General features: G+C 48.2%; 6 protein-coding genes across 6 annotated transcripts; 4 read left to right on the plus strand and 2 right to left on the minus strand.

The window, feature by feature from the left end:
• Nucleotides 1–350: 350 nt before the first annotated feature.
• On the plus strand, nucleotides 351–2,125 carry N7510_006676 (uncharacterized protein; the record flags this gene model as incomplete). Its single annotated transcript, XM_056978601.1, has 6 exons — nucleotides 351–494; nucleotides 562–628; nucleotides 684–979; nucleotides 1,038–1,109; nucleotides 1,171–1,236; nucleotides 1,286–2,125. 6 exons carry the CDS (start codon nucleotides 351–353, stop codon nucleotides 2,123–2,125), a joined length of 1,485 nt encoding a protein of 494 aa, XP_056831644.1.
• Nucleotides 2,126–2,671: 546 nt separating this feature from the next.
• On the plus strand, nucleotides 2,672–4,203 carry N7510_006677 (uncharacterized protein; the record flags this gene model as incomplete). The annotated part of the gene is made up of 3 exons (XM_056978602.1): nucleotides 2,672–3,142; nucleotides 3,212–3,734; nucleotides 3,812–4,203. 3 exons carry the CDS (start codon nucleotides 2,672–2,674, stop codon nucleotides 4,201–4,203), a joined length of 1,386 nt encoding a protein of 461 aa, XP_056831645.1.
• A 1,168-nt stretch (nucleotides 4,204–5,371) lies between these two features.
• N7510_006678 (uncharacterized protein) lies at nucleotides 5,372–6,247 on the plus strand (the record flags this gene model as incomplete). Its single annotated transcript, XM_056978603.1, has 1 exon — nucleotides 5,372–6,247. One exon carries the CDS (start codon nucleotides 5,372–5,374, stop codon nucleotides 6,245–6,247), a length of 876 nt encoding a protein of 291 aa, XP_056831646.1.
• Nucleotides 6,248–7,455: 1,208 nt separating this feature from the next.
• N7510_006679 (sugar porter family MFS transporter) lies at nucleotides 7,456–9,389 on the plus strand (the record flags this gene model as incomplete). The annotated part of the gene is made up of 7 exons (XM_056978604.1): nucleotides 7,456–7,625; nucleotides 7,681–7,934; nucleotides 7,993–8,238; nucleotides 8,296–8,545; nucleotides 8,596–9,028; nucleotides 9,083–9,197; nucleotides 9,286–9,389. The coding sequence occupies 7 exons, from the start codon at nucleotides 7,456–7,458 to the stop codon at nucleotides 9,387–9,389; spliced, it is 1,572 nt and encodes a 523-aa protein (XP_056831647.1).
• Nucleotides 9,390–10,410: 1,021 nt separating this feature from the next.
• N7510_006680 (uncharacterized protein) lies at nucleotides 10,411–12,801 on the minus strand (the record flags this gene model as incomplete). The annotated part of the gene is made up of 5 exons (XM_056978605.1): nucleotides 10,411–10,910; nucleotides 10,969–11,168; nucleotides 11,216–12,391; nucleotides 12,441–12,521; nucleotides 12,587–12,801. 5 exons carry the CDS (start codon nucleotides 12,799–12,801, stop codon nucleotides 10,411–10,413), a joined length of 2,172 nt encoding a protein of 723 aa, XP_056831648.1.
• A 1,228-nt stretch (nucleotides 12,802–14,029) lies between these two features.
• N7510_006681 (glycoside hydrolase family 76 protein) lies at nucleotides 14,030–15,584 on the minus strand (the record flags this gene model as incomplete). Its single annotated transcript, XM_056978606.1, has 3 exons — nucleotides 14,030–14,635; nucleotides 14,707–15,410; nucleotides 15,494–15,584. The coding sequence occupies 3 exons, from the start codon at nucleotides 15,582–15,584 to the stop codon at nucleotides 14,030–14,032; spliced, it is 1,401 nt and encodes a 466-aa protein (XP_056831649.1).
• Between the last annotated feature and the right edge of the window lie 2,877 nt (nucleotides 15,585–18,461).

The raw sequence follows: 18,461 nt of genomic DNA on the forward strand, positions 1-18,461 counted from the left end.
AATAGCAGTCAAGACACCATATGTAATACTCGGCCAGCTCGATACTAGGCATACGAGAATTCTCGCTTCCGACAGTTTTCCTACTATCGTAATACGCACATGGGTTACTCCGGGAAGCGGCTTCCGCTTCCAGGCCCGCCTGTGAGTAAACTATGAGACATTTTGTGGGGCCCCACAAACGGCAGTTCCCCGCTTGCTCCCCGGATCTCCCAACCACCCGGATCTCCTAAGGTCGGCAGAAAGCTACTTATTGATATTAAAAGGTTAGCTACTGTTCCCATGAGCATGCAGATCAATTTTGGACTTCCCTTTTCCGCTTCGGGAAACATTCCGCCTTCACCCAAATCAATATGGCGCCCATCTGGAAAGACGATGTCACGCATGTTGAGGATCAAAGGGACTCTCAAAACAAGGACACAGGACCGGCTTTGAAGCTCGGGGCGGATGGTTTGCCTTTGGAGCCCCAGCCTACCGACCACAAGGATGACCCATTGGTATGAAACTGCCGTGACTCCATTGAAAACATTCATTAGACTTCGAGAGCTGATATTTGACGTTTAGAACTGGCCCAAGTGGTACAAGTATTATGTCTTGCTTTTGCTGTGCACCCTGGCATTTGTTGTGCAATGTGAGTCTTGCTGCGGATCTATTCGTTGGATCTAGTCGTCCTGACTGAGCCCCAGTCGGAGCCGGAATGGTCCCAGCCGCTTTCAAAGTGATTGCAGAGGATCTTCAAGTCACTAAGCAGCAAGCCAGCTATCTGACAACAACTTATACCCTTTTTGGTGGTGTGACACCACTTCTTATAACCCCATACGTGAACCTGTATGGACGGAGGCCAGCGTATCTTGTCTTCACATTGATTGCCTTAGCTGGGAATATTGGGTCGGGCTATGCTTCCACCTATGCACGGGAGATTGTTTCTCGCTGCTTTGTAGGGATTGGCTCAAGTGTAGCCTTGGCGATTGGGGGAGCTACTGTATTTTATCTTGACTTCTCCCCTCGCTTATCAGGCATGACTGATCGATGGATCCCAGATTTGCGATATTTTCTTCCAGGGGGAGCGTGGGCGTTTCATTGGGTTCTACGCTCTCGCTCTGACGAATGGGGTAAGCATTCTTTCAATCTGTCTTAGAATTCTTCGACCACTCAGTCTGAACATATTTTTAGCCCCATTTTGGTCCCATTGCCGGCGGTTTTATTGCCCTGAATCTCGGATGGCGATGGATCTTCTTTGTAATAATCCTTTCTGGCACGTTGCTGGCGATAAGCTGACGGATTCAAGATTAACGCCATCATGCTGGGTGGGGTCCTTGCTGTCTTCATAATCTCCTTCCCGGAAACACTCTTCTCCCGAACAGAATTCAGCAACCTCGAAAATCACAGCTACTGGAATCGCTTTGCCTTCCACAAGAAGGTGCTGAATCGAGATTTACGCTTGTCTGATTTCACCAATAATTTTAAAATGCTGAAATACTGGGCTGTCGTTGTCCCTTGCGTCTATTATATGACGACAAATACGTACGGGTCCATCGTCTTCGTCCTCACCATGTCCAGTATTACCGACCAGCTCTATCATTTCGATACAGCTCAAACCGGGCTTCTGCTGGGCGTGCCTTTGACTCTCGGGTGCCTGATCGGCGAGTCGTGTACGGGCTGGATCTCCGACCAGCTAATTAACCGCTACGCCCGTCTCCACGATGGATACCGGAAGCCGGAAGTGCGTCTCTGCCTTGCCTATCTCGGTCTTTTCTTGCCCGTAGGTCTAATAATCTTCGGCGTTTGTGTATCAAAAGACACGCCTTGGATCGCGCTTGCGGTTGGCATGGTCGTCACCTCGATCGGGGTGCAGGCGGGAACCACTCTCACTTACTCTTATTGCAACGACTGCTATAAGCCCCAGGCTGCCGAGATTTCGACCATTATCAACCTATTTCGGCAAACCTTTGCGTTCACTATTGGCTTCTATGCCCTCCCGTTTGGTGAGCGTGCTGGCTTCGCAGCTTCAATGGGCACCTTTGCTGCGATTAATTTTTTGACCTGGATTCCGCTGCTCGTGCTGATGTGGAAAGGACAGGAGATCCGGGCTCGCCAGGGAGAACCCAATATGCACAAAGATCTCTGATATGTGGATGCGCAGTACTCTTATCTTCTCTCGGCAGTATGCAGACCAATTTGTGTATAGCGTGATGTAAAATGTTAACTTATGCCCAAATACCCGCCCACTGGTATCTTTGAGATGCAGACATTATTACTATATGATATTTCCACGCCCAGCTCTGAATTATAGCAATAATAATACTCATTTAGTCCTTCGCTTCGCTTATTATGCACACCGGTTAGTAAATACATAGCCAGAGAGGACGACGCAGTGCCGTACGGTCATTCCTCCCCGGGCCACTAGCTTACCTCAGCGTACATATTCCCCGCACCTCCCGGTAAAAGATCCCGGCAGGAAAGCCAAACCGCCTATCCGCTCCGGAAAGACTTTCCGGTCTCTATCCCGTTTTTCCTTCGGCCAACTAGCGGAGAAACGGCTTTGCGGGAAGAGAATGTCGAGGGAGCTAAATAATTTGGGAAGCGCTCGCCATAAATAATGAAATAACTTAAACCTCGATCAATCCATTCTGCCAAGCATTTAATAGCAACAACGAGAGGAGAATATCCCATCATGCCGGTGCAAACCTCGTCATTTGCTGAACCCTTTTCTGCGGCAAGCTTACGTATCGCCATCATCGGCGGTGGAATCGGCGGCCTGACGACGGCCTTGTCTCTCTCAACACACAATCCTGAGCTGACGAAGGACAACATCACTGTTTATGAACAGGCTCCAGCCTACCGTGAGATTGGTGCCGGTATAGGCATCGGCGTGAACGCGGCCCGGATCCTGAAGAAACTTGGAGTGTACGAGCGGGCGAATGCTATTTCAGGTGATCGCTGCGGCATTCACCGTAGCCTGCGGCGATTTGATAACGGCGAAGAGATCGTGAGCATCGGCGCCATGGACGATGATGGATGCGAACAAGGAGGAGTGCGACAGTTGAGTGTACATCGGGCGGAGTTTCTCAAGGTGCTGCACGATGAGATCTTGCGCAGGGGTTGTGCAGAGCTAGTGACTGATAAAAAGGCTATGAGGCTCACGGTATGTCTGTAGAGTCTCTTCTCCCAGCTCTTTCTCGGGCTGAATTATATACGCTAATTATCATCACAGGACAATAACTCGATGGTCACTATCCATTTTGCAGACGGTAGTGCGGAAACTGCGCATCTCATAATTGCCTGTGATGGCATCCATAGCGCCATTCGCTCACAGTTCGTCGTCGACAAGCCTCGCTACTCTGGTCGCATTGCGTACCGGGGCCTGCTCCCGCTCTCCAAGGTAGCCCACAACTGGCCGTACCCATCGTACGCAGTGTCATGGCTCGCTCCCAACAAGCATTTTCTCGTGTTCCCCATCTCGCAGAACCAGACTCTCAATGTCGTTGCATTTGTGACCAAGCCAGAGGGAGAGCTGGGGGATCTTCAGGAGAGTTGGACCAGCTCTGCACCGCGTGAGGACTTGGAAAGGGAGTATGCTGGATGGGATGAGACCGTACAGAGCGTGATCCGAAGTATGGAACCTCGGCCAGGTAAGTGGAAGTTGAACGACCGCGACTTGTTATCGCAATGGTGTTATATGAACGGAAAGGTCGTTCTGAGCGGGGATGCAGCCCATGCGATGTTACCTCACCAAGGTATGTAGACTTGTTCGCACTTTCAATTATGTCGCAACTTTTTCAGAAACGCGGTCTGATTGACTGAACTTAAAAAGGATCCGGGGCAGGCCACGCAATTGAGGATGCTTATATCCTCGGTCTAACGGTCAAATCATTCCTCTCAAATCCCTTTGCCAGACTCTCGACCTACATGAAACTATACGAGTCGGCGCGTTTGCCGCGTACACAAAAAGCGCAGATCACTTCTCGACAAGCAGGTCACGTATACGAGATGCAGGGACCAGAATTTGAAGGACTGAGCTATGACCAATGCCTACCTATCGTTCATGACAAGATGGGAACCCGGATGCGCTGGGTTTGGGGACATGATCTGGATAATGACTTTGAGATCGTCAAGGCCAGGGCTGGTCTCAGTTCTCAAGAACTGCCAGCGGCCTCTGATAACAAAGCTAATGAAACGTCCCATACTTCCATGGTGAGTGCCTAGGATGTGGGAAGGTATATGACGGCAAATAGTGATTTTCTTTTTTTTCTGTTACTTGTATGCTCTAGTTTTAATTTCGTGTACTGTCCGTTAGAACGTGAGTTTATGAGTATTTTTTAATAATTCACTATAATAAAAAACTTTATAAATACGTAGACAACCCCAAATACTGTCTTTTTGCTCTGTCATAACACCCTAACGCTAAGTGACGGTAAATTGGGCGCCGAAAACGGCTACATTTGACGCCATTTTAAGCGTCCTATTTACAGAATATTAGTCATTGAAATATCACGCGATTTATTTCGACCCACTTTCATAGTGCTCACCTTTCACTCAGGTGCTCAGGGCAGACAATCAGGCATGCCGTCATGGCCTGTCCTCTCTGTAATCCGTATGTAGCTGCTCATTGCAAAAATAGAAAGGCTCTTTTATTAGGTGCTGAACTACCTCAAGCCTTCTTTTCTAATATTTAAAAGGTCTTCCCCCCCGTCAACGTCAACTCTTGTCAACTCTTAGCTCCTGTTCTATGCAATTCTTCTTCTTCTTCTCCTCTTTCTCCTTCTGATTGAGGCTGTTTCTATTAAAGCCATGTCTATTCTTGACTTGTCTGCGATTAGAAAGAAGCAAGCGCTTAACCCTGAGTATTATCGGCGACGTCGTCAACAGCTTGAGAAAGGTATCGTTCAAGACGACATACTGTCTCAACTAAGAACAATATTGATTATATCAAAAGACGGTGGATCAGGTAATACCCTATTCAAAGTATAACCTTAGGGTAAGGCTGATAGATTTAGACACTGCGAATACTTAGGGGAAGACCCTCCCCAGTTCCTCGTTGCGGCACAGAAGGAGGATATCATGACCTTTTTCATCGAGCGCTCTGAAACGAGGAACGAAGTGTGGAGGGTTTACTACCCCGCGCGAGCTGCCCGCAGACCTTCGCTGGCTTCTCACTCCTAAAGTTCTCTCAGATCTGGACGCTCAATGAGAATTTGCAAGAGGCACCTAGGTAGTGGTGCCCAGGTGGCACATGACCTGTGTGGACAAGTTACTTGGTCATCGCATCACCATGAAGCAATCCCACACACTTATTCCCTATCGATATACTCCCACAATCAAACTGAATAACATATCAACTTGTTCAGACCTACCTGCTCCTGCCAAAATCAAAATGTCTTCGATCGATTCAACTACAAATGATCATGGCACGGGTTTCCTAGGCGATCTTGAACCTTCAATTAAGAGATTCCCATACCAAGGGAAACGACAATTTAACAACATCATGAAACAAGAATTCCAAAGACGAGCACAGTCAAGCAATCCTATCGAGAAATGGAGCGAATGGGTCTTATTTACTGATCTGGACGAGGAGACCTTCACTCGCGACTTCCTAAACTCAACGACCGATACTCACCAGATGGACGATTGGACCGCAAACTGCCCTTCATATGATAGCTCACTTCGCCTACTTCTGACTAGGATGCGCCTTTCCCCGCACGAAGTAGCTCCGCAGCTTTTCGAGACGTTGCTTTTTAGTGCTCTTAAACCAATGGGGCTTCATCGTGCTATACGACTCTTGAGAACCACCGCAGTCTATGGCACAAGCGGCAGAAAGGAACCCGATGGCTCGTGGGCACCGCATCGCCTACCTCGTGGTCACCCAAAAAACATGCCCACCGTCGTTCTCGAGGTGGCCCTTTCTGAGACGCAGTCAAAACTGAGCTCAGATGTGAGATTCTGGCTGAACCAATCACATGAGGGCGTCAAAGTCGTCCTGACGCTCGCCATCAACCGCAAAGGGCCGCAAATCACACTAGAGAAATGGGAGCTCCGGAACGACCGACAACGTCGAATTAGACGAGTTGATATCTCCATGGGCACCAACAAGCAGATCAGAGTCGACGGCGGTCCGTTAGTTATCGAGTTTGAGAAGTTGTTCCTTCGGCCGGCAGAGGATGCCATGGAGGGCGATATCACAATTGGTACAGACATGCTCGAGGAGCTTGCCACCGAGATCTGGAAAGAACAGGAATTCGTGGAAGGGTGATACTAGAAGGAGGTTAAAAAAAAGGAGGGGGGTTGCTTTTTGATTGCTGCTGTACATGTTACTTCCCCTGCTATTACTATGGCTCTCATATTTTTTCCACTCTATCGTATGCCCAAAGCACACAATAGCATTTTGTCCTTTATCCAGGGAAGTCTCCTGATCAAGGCTCCTAGGAGCAAGTAGGCTGTAGCGCGGCTACCATCGGAACAGGCAAAAGACCAGAAAATATGATGAGGAATGAAAGGGGCTGGTCAGGGGTGAGAAACAGGTGAGCGCTCAGGATGCTCAGTGAGCAGCTCAGGGTCGCTCAGTGGGCTGCTCAGGGCGGCGGGGTCACTAACTTACTGTCACCAATATTACAGTAAAATGCTTATAAACAAGCACGTTTCATAACTTATCTTGCGGTTATCCATGGATAACTGTGGTTATACTGCAAGGGTGCGGTTGCGGTTGCGGTTATCCATTTGATATCCATAACCGCAAATTCGGTTATGGATATTAGTTTGGTAACCACAACCGCGGTTATGCCACAGCCTATACGAAGAGCAAAAGACAAGGATTTTGGAGGCTTGGAACAAGGTAGTAAGACCTGGTCTGCTATATGAGTTGATTGAGAGTATACCGGATCGAATGAATGCAGTTATAGCTGCAAAAGGGTTATTTACAAAGTATTAGATTAATTAGAGTATATTTGTAGAGGGCGTAAAATCGGTTTCTTTCTGCCAGGGTTTTCTGCCGGAAGGCGGTGTGGCACAACTTACCCCAACACCTTCGTAGATCATTAGCCCGATGCCCGAGTGCACATTATCACAGTAATACTGACTTTACCCAAGCTTGGAGACGTAGCTGTCTAATTCTGGGGAATCCCCACTAATTAATGGACTCGATATATTTGTGGCTTAGGGTCTGTCATCACCCCGCAAGGACAAAATGGGGAACTTAATGAGCCTGCTGCATCCCTGGGCGGTTGAAAGTCACCTCTTCAACCGGCTGATAGGCTATCGACGTGGATGTGATGCGTTTCTGTAACCTCGATGCTGATTGTGAAGGTCTGGAGAGATCAATCGTTTCGAAGTTAACCCCGCATAGTAGAGCTTGATCATTATAAAGGAACGCAACTTCCGCAGCTTTGTGAACACATCTCCAATCTCCTATCATTGCATCTTAACCCATTTTTTAACTTGCAACTTAGAAAATCATTACACCTAATGAGCTCGTCACCTGGCCAAGGCATGGCGCCATACTCGTCCAGCATGACGAAAGGTCAGGAGCGACGAGTCCTTTCACGTGTCATATTCTTCTGTCTCTGTGCTAGTAGCGGTGCCCTTCTGTTTGGCATGGATAGTGGAACATATGGAGGCTTCATGGCCATGAGAGGGTAATAATTTCTTATAGAAATTCCACGCTTTTCCCCGTCGATTGACATTCCAAAGCTTTCTGCAGGATTTCGGATACTATGATACTAAGACGCAGTCTTTGAACATCTCGGCTGGCACACAGAATGCCATTACTCTGGTCAACCTTGCTGGAACAGTGGTAGCGTGCTTTTGCTCTGGTTTCATCGGGTCACATCTCGGACGCCGATGGGGTCTTTTCATCACTGGTATAACTGCCATCATCGGCGTGCTGTTGCAAGTCACTTCTGCCACAAGGGCAACACTCATCGTGGGCAGGTTCTTTGCTGGAGGTAAGCCACAAGTGAGAATCGGACTCAGTAGTATAGTCCTTGTACTGATGTAACGCAGGCGGCATTGGGTTCGCTTCGAATTTCGTAACAGTCTACAACTCCGAGATTGCGCCGTTCCAGCTGCGAACAGCCATGATTGGACTTTGGCAGACAGGTGCAAATACCGCTGTACTCATTGGGGCCTGCGTCGACCAAGGCACGCATCTCATGAAGACGCGTTGGAGCTATCGCATTCCACTCCTCGTGCAGATCTTCTTCCCCTGTGTTCTCAGCAGCCTAGCATTCTTCATCCCAGAGACTCCAAGTGAGGAACAATCTCTCTAGACTTGGCATTTGCCGAGCCGTACTGATGCGTGTCTAGGATGGTATCTTACGAGAGACCGGGCTGATGATGCCGCGAAGGCCATCCGGACTCTTCATGGGCCGCTATATCCCCAGGAGAGGGTTAACGCAGATGTTGCAGATGTGGCAGCACATATAGAGATGGAGAGGAAGTTTGAGATATCGACTTCATATCGCGACCTTATCAGAGGGACGGATTGTCGACGAACACATCTTTGCGTCGGTATCCAAGTCTTTCAGCAGTTTTCCGGTATCACCTTTATCTTCACGTAAGTGAGAAGGTCCTAGTATTGACAGACCAGTCACTCATGCTAAGCAGCTTCGTCACGTACTTTTACTCAATTTCTGGCATCACGAATTCTTTCACCTCAACTATGATCACGGACGGCTGTCAGCTCTTCGGCTCCTTTGTCATGTTTCCTCTGCTTCACTACGTGGGCCGCCGCACAATCATGCTCTGGGGCGGTGCAATGCAGACAATTTCCATGCTTGCTCTCGCAATTGTCGGCACAGCAGCTCCAGGCAGCTCCGCGGCAGGAATGTCTCTCGTCGCTTTCTCCTGCATCTACGCGTTCGCATTCGCGTTCTCTTGGGGTCCTGTGGCCTGGGCCTTGACTACAGAATTGTCGTCGAATACGCTTCGATCGAAGACACAGAGCGTAGCTAGCATGGTGAGCTGGGGTCTCAATATGGTTATAACTTCGTTCTTGCCTTATCTCATTAACACCGACGAGGCCAACATTGGTCCAAAGGTAAGCTAGTTCAACAGACGTCCATCTGAGGATACAGCTAAGGAATGACAATAGGTTGGTTACATCTTTGCTGGAACTGGGCTGATTGGGTTCATCTGGACCTGGTGGTTCCTTCCGGAGACAATGGGACGGTCGCTTGAAGAGCTGGATGAGCTTTTCCTCAATGCATGTCAATCCATAACCAGCCACATGCTATTAGTACTGACCCTCCCTATAGAAAGTATCTGTAAAGGACTTCCCAAAATATCAATGTACAGGTCACGTTGAGCAGCGTACGGCGAGTGGCTTAGAGGTCTTCGACGTTCATGATACGCTTACTGCCACAGAAAAGGTGACGGAGAATATGCAAGAGAAGGTCTAAACTCTAAAGACTTGGATAGAGTTATTCATTGAGCGGCGATCTGCCGTTCGGTGGTTCGTTGTTCGGTTCGGGTTCTTTAGCGCTATTATGGCTGTCACGTCGGGTTCGAAAGAGTTGTTAGGCACCAAGGCGAGCTGGATAGTACACTTCAATGAAGTAGCGTCCGTATAGCTGTGCGGCGATGGTGGAAAGAATGTAATGAATGAACTTGGATCTTATGTGACCGGATGTCAGATCAAGAAAGAAAATCAATAAAGAATTCAATTTGAGTACGTAGTCGACGGGAGATCTAAGTTGAGAAAGGGAAGAAGAGACAGAGGAAGAGTTTCTACTTATCTGCAACATTCTATGTCCTGTGTCACCTGTCAAACGCAGTCTTCAAACGCAGTGATGCCAAACGCGGTCCCGTCAAGCGCAGACCCGTCGAGCGCGGTCCCGTCATGCGCAGTCCCGTTAAGATACCATCAAGTGTGGTCGCAGGTACCGGATGTTTGGATACTGGCCACGACGACAGAAAAGAGAATTTCCATATTGGTTTTACGTAGCGAGGGCTGAAGAAGAGTTGTCTATTTCGGCAGTGCAAAGGATAGATCGTAAAAATGAGGGGTTGTTTAATTTCTGAGATAGATTTCAGAAAATCGAGTTTCTCACGAAGAAGAGGATTAAAGTTACTAGCGAGATGGCAAAACGTCATTTCGATCTGGACTCCTAGGAACATCCAAAAGCAGTAGAGCGGTTAGCATCGGAGCAGGAGAAGGACCAGAGGCACGATGAGAGCGGAAGAGGGGTGAGAGACGGGGTGAGCGCTCAGGTTGCTCGGGTCCCGCTCAGAGGTCGCTCAGAGAGCGCTCAGAGAGCGCTCAGAGCTAGCTCAGAGCCGATCGCTTCCCGAGAGGGTAGCCTTACCGTCACCAACATTACGATAAGAATAACTCAAATATAAACACAAAGTAGGAATGGAAGAGTGAAGGAGGGATGAATAAACCAGACAAAATTATGGATAGTTAAAGTAGAGAGGGAACTACAGACGAGTCCATTCATCGAATAAATTGGTCCACCCTGCCTGGTCAAGAAGAACATTTTCAATGAGTTCAGATTCATCCTCGAATCTGAGTCCGGGCGTCAGGAACGCTGCTTCTCCAGCACGTCGGAGTTCGTCTTGGATACCAGGATCATCGTGGGTAAGCGATCGCAATTGCGCTTGGTATTCTAAACCTTGCTGTATTTCAACCATGGACACAGAAGTAGCCAGATTTGGATCTGTGCTCTCTACTGTTCCAGTACGGTGTGGATTCGCAGATGTGCTGGACATAGTCCATAGCCGGGATTGCAGCTTTTGAAAGAATTGGACATATCGCGAAGCTAAAGGATGCATGTGACCACCCACCCGCTCAAGGTTCTCCATACCTTGGCGGATGGCATCATCGATGTTGACCGAGGCGGCAAGACCAATATCTGCTTTAGTGTATGGATCTACTATCGTCTGATAGACGAGAAGAACGCCGAGAGCGGCGAAGACATCTGGTTTTCTTTTTTTCAGCCAACATGAATAAATTGGGAAACTCAAAGCCGAACATACAATGTGAGTTATGCCAGAACGAAGAGAGCAAGTTGTGTTTGTGCAGGAGGCGCATTTGGGTGATTGATTCGTGCGCAGCCGTGACACATCTCTTGAGGCAGGCCTGCATTATTTCCTTCTGCAACGAATCAGATTCGCGATTCCTGCTGACATAGAAGAGCAGTGTCTGCCGATGAATAAGGAGGCGAGCGTGAAGGAAGCTTTTCCAATTAGCAGCTGTGGACAATACATCAAAGGAAGACAATACCGCATCAGCAAGACGTTCCTCTGTCGGTCAAAATGCCACTCTTGGCTCTGGATACCCGGTCTTAGGTGCCGAGGCAGGGCATTCTGCCACGCAATAAGTTCTCCATCCAGCTCGATCATTCGTGCTAAAAGCTGCGGTGTATTAGCGGTTACTGACTTACGCTTGGAACGATGTGAGGCGCTCCCCCAACTGTAGAGTGTATCCAAGATCTTCTCGATCAGTCGGCACTGCACAATAACCTGACTAAAATATTCCAGCTTGGATGGAATCTCAGGGGGCTGGTAAGCATCGGCAAGGTACTCGTCATCGATTGCCAAAGGAAACCCGATCTGGATTGCAGGGCCGTCCTGGATTGTGGGTGGCCTCCCGACTTTCGTGCTAAGAACTCGATCGATCACGAAGCATCCCCACCATACACGTTTTCGGATCTCTTGCTTGACCACATTTGTGGTAAAACTCGCAGGGTCGAGGTGAAGCCCGAGACCCTGAGCAGAACGAATGGCAAGGCCGACGACGGTCCAGCTATTTTCCAGCTCCAGGGACCCATGCAAGTACTGGCCCATCAGGAGCAGCGCCTGGACAAGCTCAATCGTACCGGTCTGCAAGATGCAAGAAAAAATAAGAGTCTTTGCACGCTTGAAGTATCGTGATCGCTCAATCGGTGGCCTACTGGCTCCCGGCGCATCTTCACTTCCGAACATCAAAACGAGATTTACCAAACCGAACCAGGCCAGATTTTGTGCATTTGCTTCCTCTCCACCGCTATCTTGGCTGAGCCACAGACGGTGGTACCGTCGCCGAAAGTCCCCTTCATGGAGATAGGTGTTAAGTGGGTGTCGATGCTTGAAGTAAGCATCGACGAGTCGGTCAGCCACCGAGCGATGCGGGAGCTCGAAGCTGTCATCAGTTCTGCCACCTCCACGCAGACCTTCAAAGACCATATCCGAGGGCGACGAAGTCGTGAGTGAAGGGTTTACTTCTGGAACGGCAGCTGTTGACCTTTGGGATAGGTTCTTGTCTGGCGAGCCGACCTTTGCTAAGAAGTCGAATGTAGATGACTCCCCAAAATATTCAGTTGACCTTTCGTCAGATTTCTCCATACCATTTATAGTTGACTCCGCGGCTGCTCCGTCTTGCAGCTGTGTAGTTGAAGGGGATTGCTGTCCACTGGTTCTCCTGAATCAAGATCAGACATCTGTCATCCGACAAGAACGTACTCACGTACTGATTGAAGGCGTCACTGCTCCGCAGGGCCGTCAGCCGGCACTCCAACATCTGGTTTCGACGTTTCAGGTCATCAACATATCTGCAACCTATTATTAGCCCTGATATGCTAACACCCTAACCCGTGGCTGCTCACTCTTGGGTAACCGAAATCCGGGCTCTTTGCCCGGTGTAGATACATGTTTGGTTCCGCTCGCGACAAGGCCCACAAGATGGTCTCCCCCGTCGCAGCGATTCTTCTTGGAGCGACACAGATCGCATGCATAAGTCACTCGGCGTCGTTTGATAGGCTGAGAACTTCCGCTTGCTCCATCCACACCATCTGGGGACGTTGCCGTCATGCTCAGCGGGTCTGCAGACATTCAGCTGGTTGTTACTTTGCGGAACATGCAAGTTGGATAGGGCTATGGCCGAAGAACATGAATAGAACCTCCCCGATCATAGTGTTCTGGGACAAATTTCGTGGAAACTCCTTTGACCCGAGCTACGGGGAGTTAACTTGGTACGGAATTCATAGGGACACAACAACCTTGTTAGGGACACAACGACTTACGTAATCTTTTCAATTAGTGATGTGAGGTCAGGAATCTCCTTACAGAACTCTTACAGATCACGTGCAGTCACATGATCGAACATCTGTATTTAATTGTGTGCTTCACTCATACTTTTACAATACAACACTCTTTGGTTTTACGGTTAAGTATTGCCAAATCACGTGCCTGTATCCCAATTTCAAGCTCAATATTTTTTATTACCAATACGGAAGGCCCGGTTATTTACATGATCTTCGAGTAGGTCCTTGTAATTTTTGACTGGGTCTGTGTTGCTGCGTAGAATCTCCCACTCTCTACCGTCAGTAACTAAAGAGAAGAAAGTACCACTCCATCTTATTGTAGGAGCTCTGTCAAGAGTTGGATGATCTAAGTTGTGTCTTCGATATTTCACACGGTGATTCTGTAGATACGATAAATACCTGACGAGTAGGACAAATTCGGCTGGTTTCAAGTAGTTTGTCTTCTGGAATCATCCAACATTTAGCTCCCATAAAGTCACCAGATGGTGAGGCTGAGGATGGGCTACTACTATTAGTGGGCTCGGCACCTTTCTTCTGTATGGAACCTCAAGCATCGTGTGCACAGTGTGTTAAATATGACCTCTATATCGTTTGGTGACGCGAATTCGGGTTCCAGGTGGGGATCAGTCACGGGCCAATATACAGTAGCTAATCAGTTGCGGGAAAATAGTGTCGTTCACTAGAAGGAGAGGCTGATCGCAGGCAGGCAGGCGGACTACGTGGAGGGGAAAGGGGGTAAAAAGGGAATCCAATTCAAAGAGAAAGGCCTCCACGACTTATTGACTCTAGGCCAAAGCCTTCCTCATACGCTTGTCCTGTACGATCTAGACCCAGGCCATCCTTATTGAATCCCAAAACTAGATGCAGAGAATGTGTGAGACAAATGGGAGGAAAGAAAGTAAGGACGGTGAGAGAAGGAAGTAAATCAATCAATTAATAGACCAACTATGTAACATTCATAATATTGAATACCCGACAATAAAGAAAGGAAAAATCACTCGTGCCAAACGATTTCACTATTTCATCAACAGCCAAAACACGCCGCCAATCCAACCGGCCAGAAAAGTAGCAGTCAGAATGCCCGCGCCGGCTCGATCTCCCGTGGTGATGGGCGCGAACTGCTCTCCATACGTATTATCATTCATTCCCGCGTTCGGGTTACTGGTACTAGAGCCACCGGTCGTCGAGGTCAACGGCGCCAGGTATTTCTGGGGTGTGACACGGATGAACGGAATCATGTTGACGGAGAAGAGATCGGCAGCCGAGATCTGCTCCTCCATGCCGGTGCGGCCGTCATACTTGCTCTGGTACCACGCACTTCCGCACTGATTGCCGTCTTGCCCGGGCCCGGTACAGGCAGCGGCAGCGGCCTTGGCGGTCGCCTGGAGCCGAGTCATGATATCCTCGTAGATCTGCGGGACCAACAGAGCGGTGAAGCCGAGCCAGGAGGAGGTGTGCCCCTTGAACAAGAGGTTGTTTGCGTCGTAGCATTGTGTGGGGAACGGATCGCAGGACGGCTCGTATTCAACATTGCCATACTTAGTAGGGAAGAATTCATTCAGCGTCTTGTTGGCAAGCCCGTAGATGGCTGCCTCCCATTTCGCCTGGGCAGCGCCTGTGGTCTAATGCGGTACGTTGGTTCGGGCCATCATCAATCAAAGAAGCGAGTGAAGCAGATAGGGATGGAACGCACATGGTTATACATATAGGCCAACCCCATGAGAAACGAGGAATAGTTGTATGAATTTTCACCCATGCCCTTCACCTTGCAATCCTGCGTAGTATTGACCGAATCGGCGATTTCCCAGGTCTGGTTGTTGATCAAGTACTCATTCGACCAGTCCCAAATCTTCTCTGCCCAAGTGGCATAGTCCGGTTCATTTGTGTAGCGGTAGAGACGAGCCGAAATCTGGAACAACAGTCCATTCGAGATGGCATTCTTCATGGTATACCCTTTCATGATGTTGTGCTGCTGCCAGCGCACGCCGCCGCCGCACGACGTATCATCCCAGCCCGAGTGACTCGGGTCCTGGGTCTGGGTGTTGAACACGCCCTGCGCAAGCGACAGCCACGAGTACTGGCCGTAGTCGGTGAGGTTCAGCTCGGCGGCCGTCATGGCAGCAACCCCCCAGAACGACTGGTCGTCATTGCCCATATACTGCGACCAGTTTCCAGGCAGGAAGTCGCTATCCCCGGATTGCCACTCGAGTCCGAGGCGGACTTCCTCGTTGTAGGTGGCGTCGCCCGTGAAATGCCAGTAGTAGATGGCGCACAGAAATAGCACCGAGCCTTCGTACCATTTATTAGGGATGACGCCGGGGGTCTGGCCCGTTTCGTTGCCAATGTAATAAGACATTGCGCCCCACGTTGCTATACTTGCTGCATTCTTGACCGAATCTATCATCCATCGCCGGAGTGATCAGCCAAAAGAAGAGACGTGGGGGAAAGGGAGGATAGATGAGTTCGAGGATCGCGCTTACCCTCATTCGTGATGTCCAACTCGATGGCCAGCGCGGGGGCCAGGAGTTTCGTCCCAGTCAGCAGACCGATCAAAGTGCCTAGGACACGCATGGCTTTCAACTCCTCTTACAACCTAGAACTAGGGTAGCAGGATTTTCCTTCAGTCGGCTTTGAGGGGAATAAAATAAAGAAAATGGCTGCCTGAGTCGATCCAACACCCCTGGTTGACCAGAGTGCGGGCCGCCTAAAGACATGGCTGACGCCTGGTGTGTGTGAGGCAGTGAGAGTGTTTCAGGTCCTGGGCCTATGTGCCTTTGGCGACTAGATTCTATTTGGCGATAGTTATTATTATTTACATGCTTTCCAAACGGGATATTTAGTTACAGTCTCTCCCAGCAGGTGAGTTTCCAATAGCCCTGAAAATGGGTCTAGGTTAGATTGACTAACAGCGCCTTCCCCAGAGCTACCAGAGCCTCGCCCCGAGCCTAGTTAATTCGATTGTCTCCTAAGCGAATCCTAGACTGCTATCTCCTAACCAAGAAGGAGGATAACCTTTTCAACTAGTATTCAATAGTAGGCTTTTCTATGGATAGATGTGTGATATCACAAAATAGAAGCCAATGAAGGTATTTATAGAGATTAGCCAAGCTGATTTTCTATCATAGATTCACAGCCCCTTTCTTTATGAGCCATGGGCCACAGTTGCACTGAAAGCACACTTCTTGTCGGTAATTTACATCTAATTTTGTATGGGCCCCAGGGGTCCACGAAACTACAGTGATCTCTATTTAAGACAGGTGGTTACAAAACTAGTATTTGTAATTTCCTTGAAAATATCAAGCTTTATTTCAGGTCAAGATTTGACAAGTACTTTGCGGCTCCATGTTTCAATATTATTGAAACGGAAATTTACAGCCATTACTTGCCAAGTCAAATTCAGTAATACAACCTTTGCCAACTTAGTGGCAGACTGTGTTGATGCGAATTTGCGTCCCATAGACCTTCAACAACGGCATTAGAGTCTCTACTTCAAAGACCTACTTTGACAGTTCAATGGACATTTAGAGTAAGTGGGCTATATGTGAGTACCGCGTTTCAGTGAACTTAGGAGCCTTCGACTCGAGAAAACGAAATAGCACTGTCAACCGTGTGGGATGATGAGGGTAGATTGCCTATCAACAAAGTGACGTAACAACCTCGAAGATAGAGCTCATCTACAAATACTGTGACCGGATGTCAGATCAAGAAAGAAAATCAATAAAGAATTCAATTTGAGTACGTAGTCGACGGGAGATCCAAGTTGAGAAAGGGAAGAAGAGACCGAAGAAGAGTCTCTACTTATCCACAACAGTCTATGTCCTGTGTCACCTGTCAAACGTAGTCTTCAAACGCAGTCTTCAAACGCAGTGAGGCCAAACGCGGTCCCGTCAAGCGCAGACCTGTCGACCGCGGTCCCGTCATGCGCAGTCCCGTTAAGATCTCATCAAGTGTGGTCACAAATACTCTATGATGTAAAGTCCAACAGGATACTATAGATCATATCCTACTCACCTAATAATAGCTTCTACGCGCATCCTAAAATAGCTGCGACATACAACTCGGACAAATAGATGAGAGTGTTTATAACCAAACCAACAGGATAGAAACCACGAATGTTAGCGTTCAGACGGGCGTACAAACAAAGAAAACGTAGGGTTAAAAATTTAATAACACTAAGTGGTAGCGCTAGGGGAGCATCAACGGGGAAGTATCACTAGAGAAGTAGCGTAGCTAGATGTAACCTATCGTACTTGTTTGTTCATGTCTACCCTCCGAAAACCAAAGAGCGGTTGATCAACAGTTTTAAACAACAGACATTGTGGTAACAGAGAAGAACAACAGGATAGAATCAATTTCGCGTGCGAACAGTAGCATGAACATGAGGGACAGATAGGGTTGACATGACAAAAGCATGTCAGCTATAACAGGAACCGCCACCAGGGCAATATTGACAAGGTGTTTATCAACCAACGAAAGCGGGTGGCAAAATTGGATCTACATTCTCATTGTCGCAAATCAATGAGTTACTGTACCAAGTTCAACATCCATGTTCAGCTTCAACGGATATGTTTAGCGGGTTGAACACGCTCTTCTACACTGGAGGCTGTTGGTGAGAAATATGCCCCAACTTCACCACATGTTTACTTTGGAGGAGCCTTCTTCCGCTTTTGACTAGGCTCTCCCTCACTATTGCCCTATCTCATCCCGTTTCCGTTCCTTAGGCCCTAGTAACGGGATCAGGGGCTCAAGGTGGAAGATATCCGCCACCTCTGGCCTCCTATTTACCCCCCTATCTCCCCCAATTTGGGTAACTAAAGCCCATTCGCCAAAGTGGCTGGATATCAATGGAATAGCTTGATTGCTCCGCAATAGACTAGAAATTCATTGTGTGCAAGGTAGATCCACAGTTCTCGTGAATATATATGTACAGGGGGGCCTCTACAATGTTGTTGGATAATCATGATTCCCATCACCTGACATTTTTAGTTCTGTAACTCGAAGATTACGTGATTGTCGTGTCCCTAATACAATATTTTGTGTCCCTATCATCTCCCCGCATTTGCCCCCTACTTAGTTAATTAATCGCTACTGTCAAGAATGTGCTTTCAATTTCTCTCCAATCTGCGGGCTCCATTGGTTTCTAATGTCATATCTTTTCGATTTCCTTCAACATCGGGAAGAAAGTGTAATTTCAATTCTGATACATATTTCTTCGAGTTGTGAAATGGTTCGCTGTGATTACCTATCCCATCGATACATCCGGGTCGCCATTCGTTTATATTAATCGCTAGTAGTTGAATACAGTGAGTGTCTAAAGGTATCTACATAATTCCCCCCCTTTCAAAGATATATCTCTTCCATCAGTACTGATAAACCAACTAAATTCTTTTAAAAAAAGAAAAGAAAAAAAGAAACAAACAATAGAAATACCTCTTCAGTTCACGAGTG

The sequence above is a fragment of the Penicillium lagena genome (assembly GCF_028827675.1).
Source record: "Penicillium lagena strain IBT 129212 chromosome Unknown utg000005l_segment0_segment0, whole genome shotgun sequence".
NCBI lineage: Eukaryota > Fungi > Ascomycota > Eurotiomycetes > Eurotiales > Aspergillaceae > Penicillium > Penicillium lagena.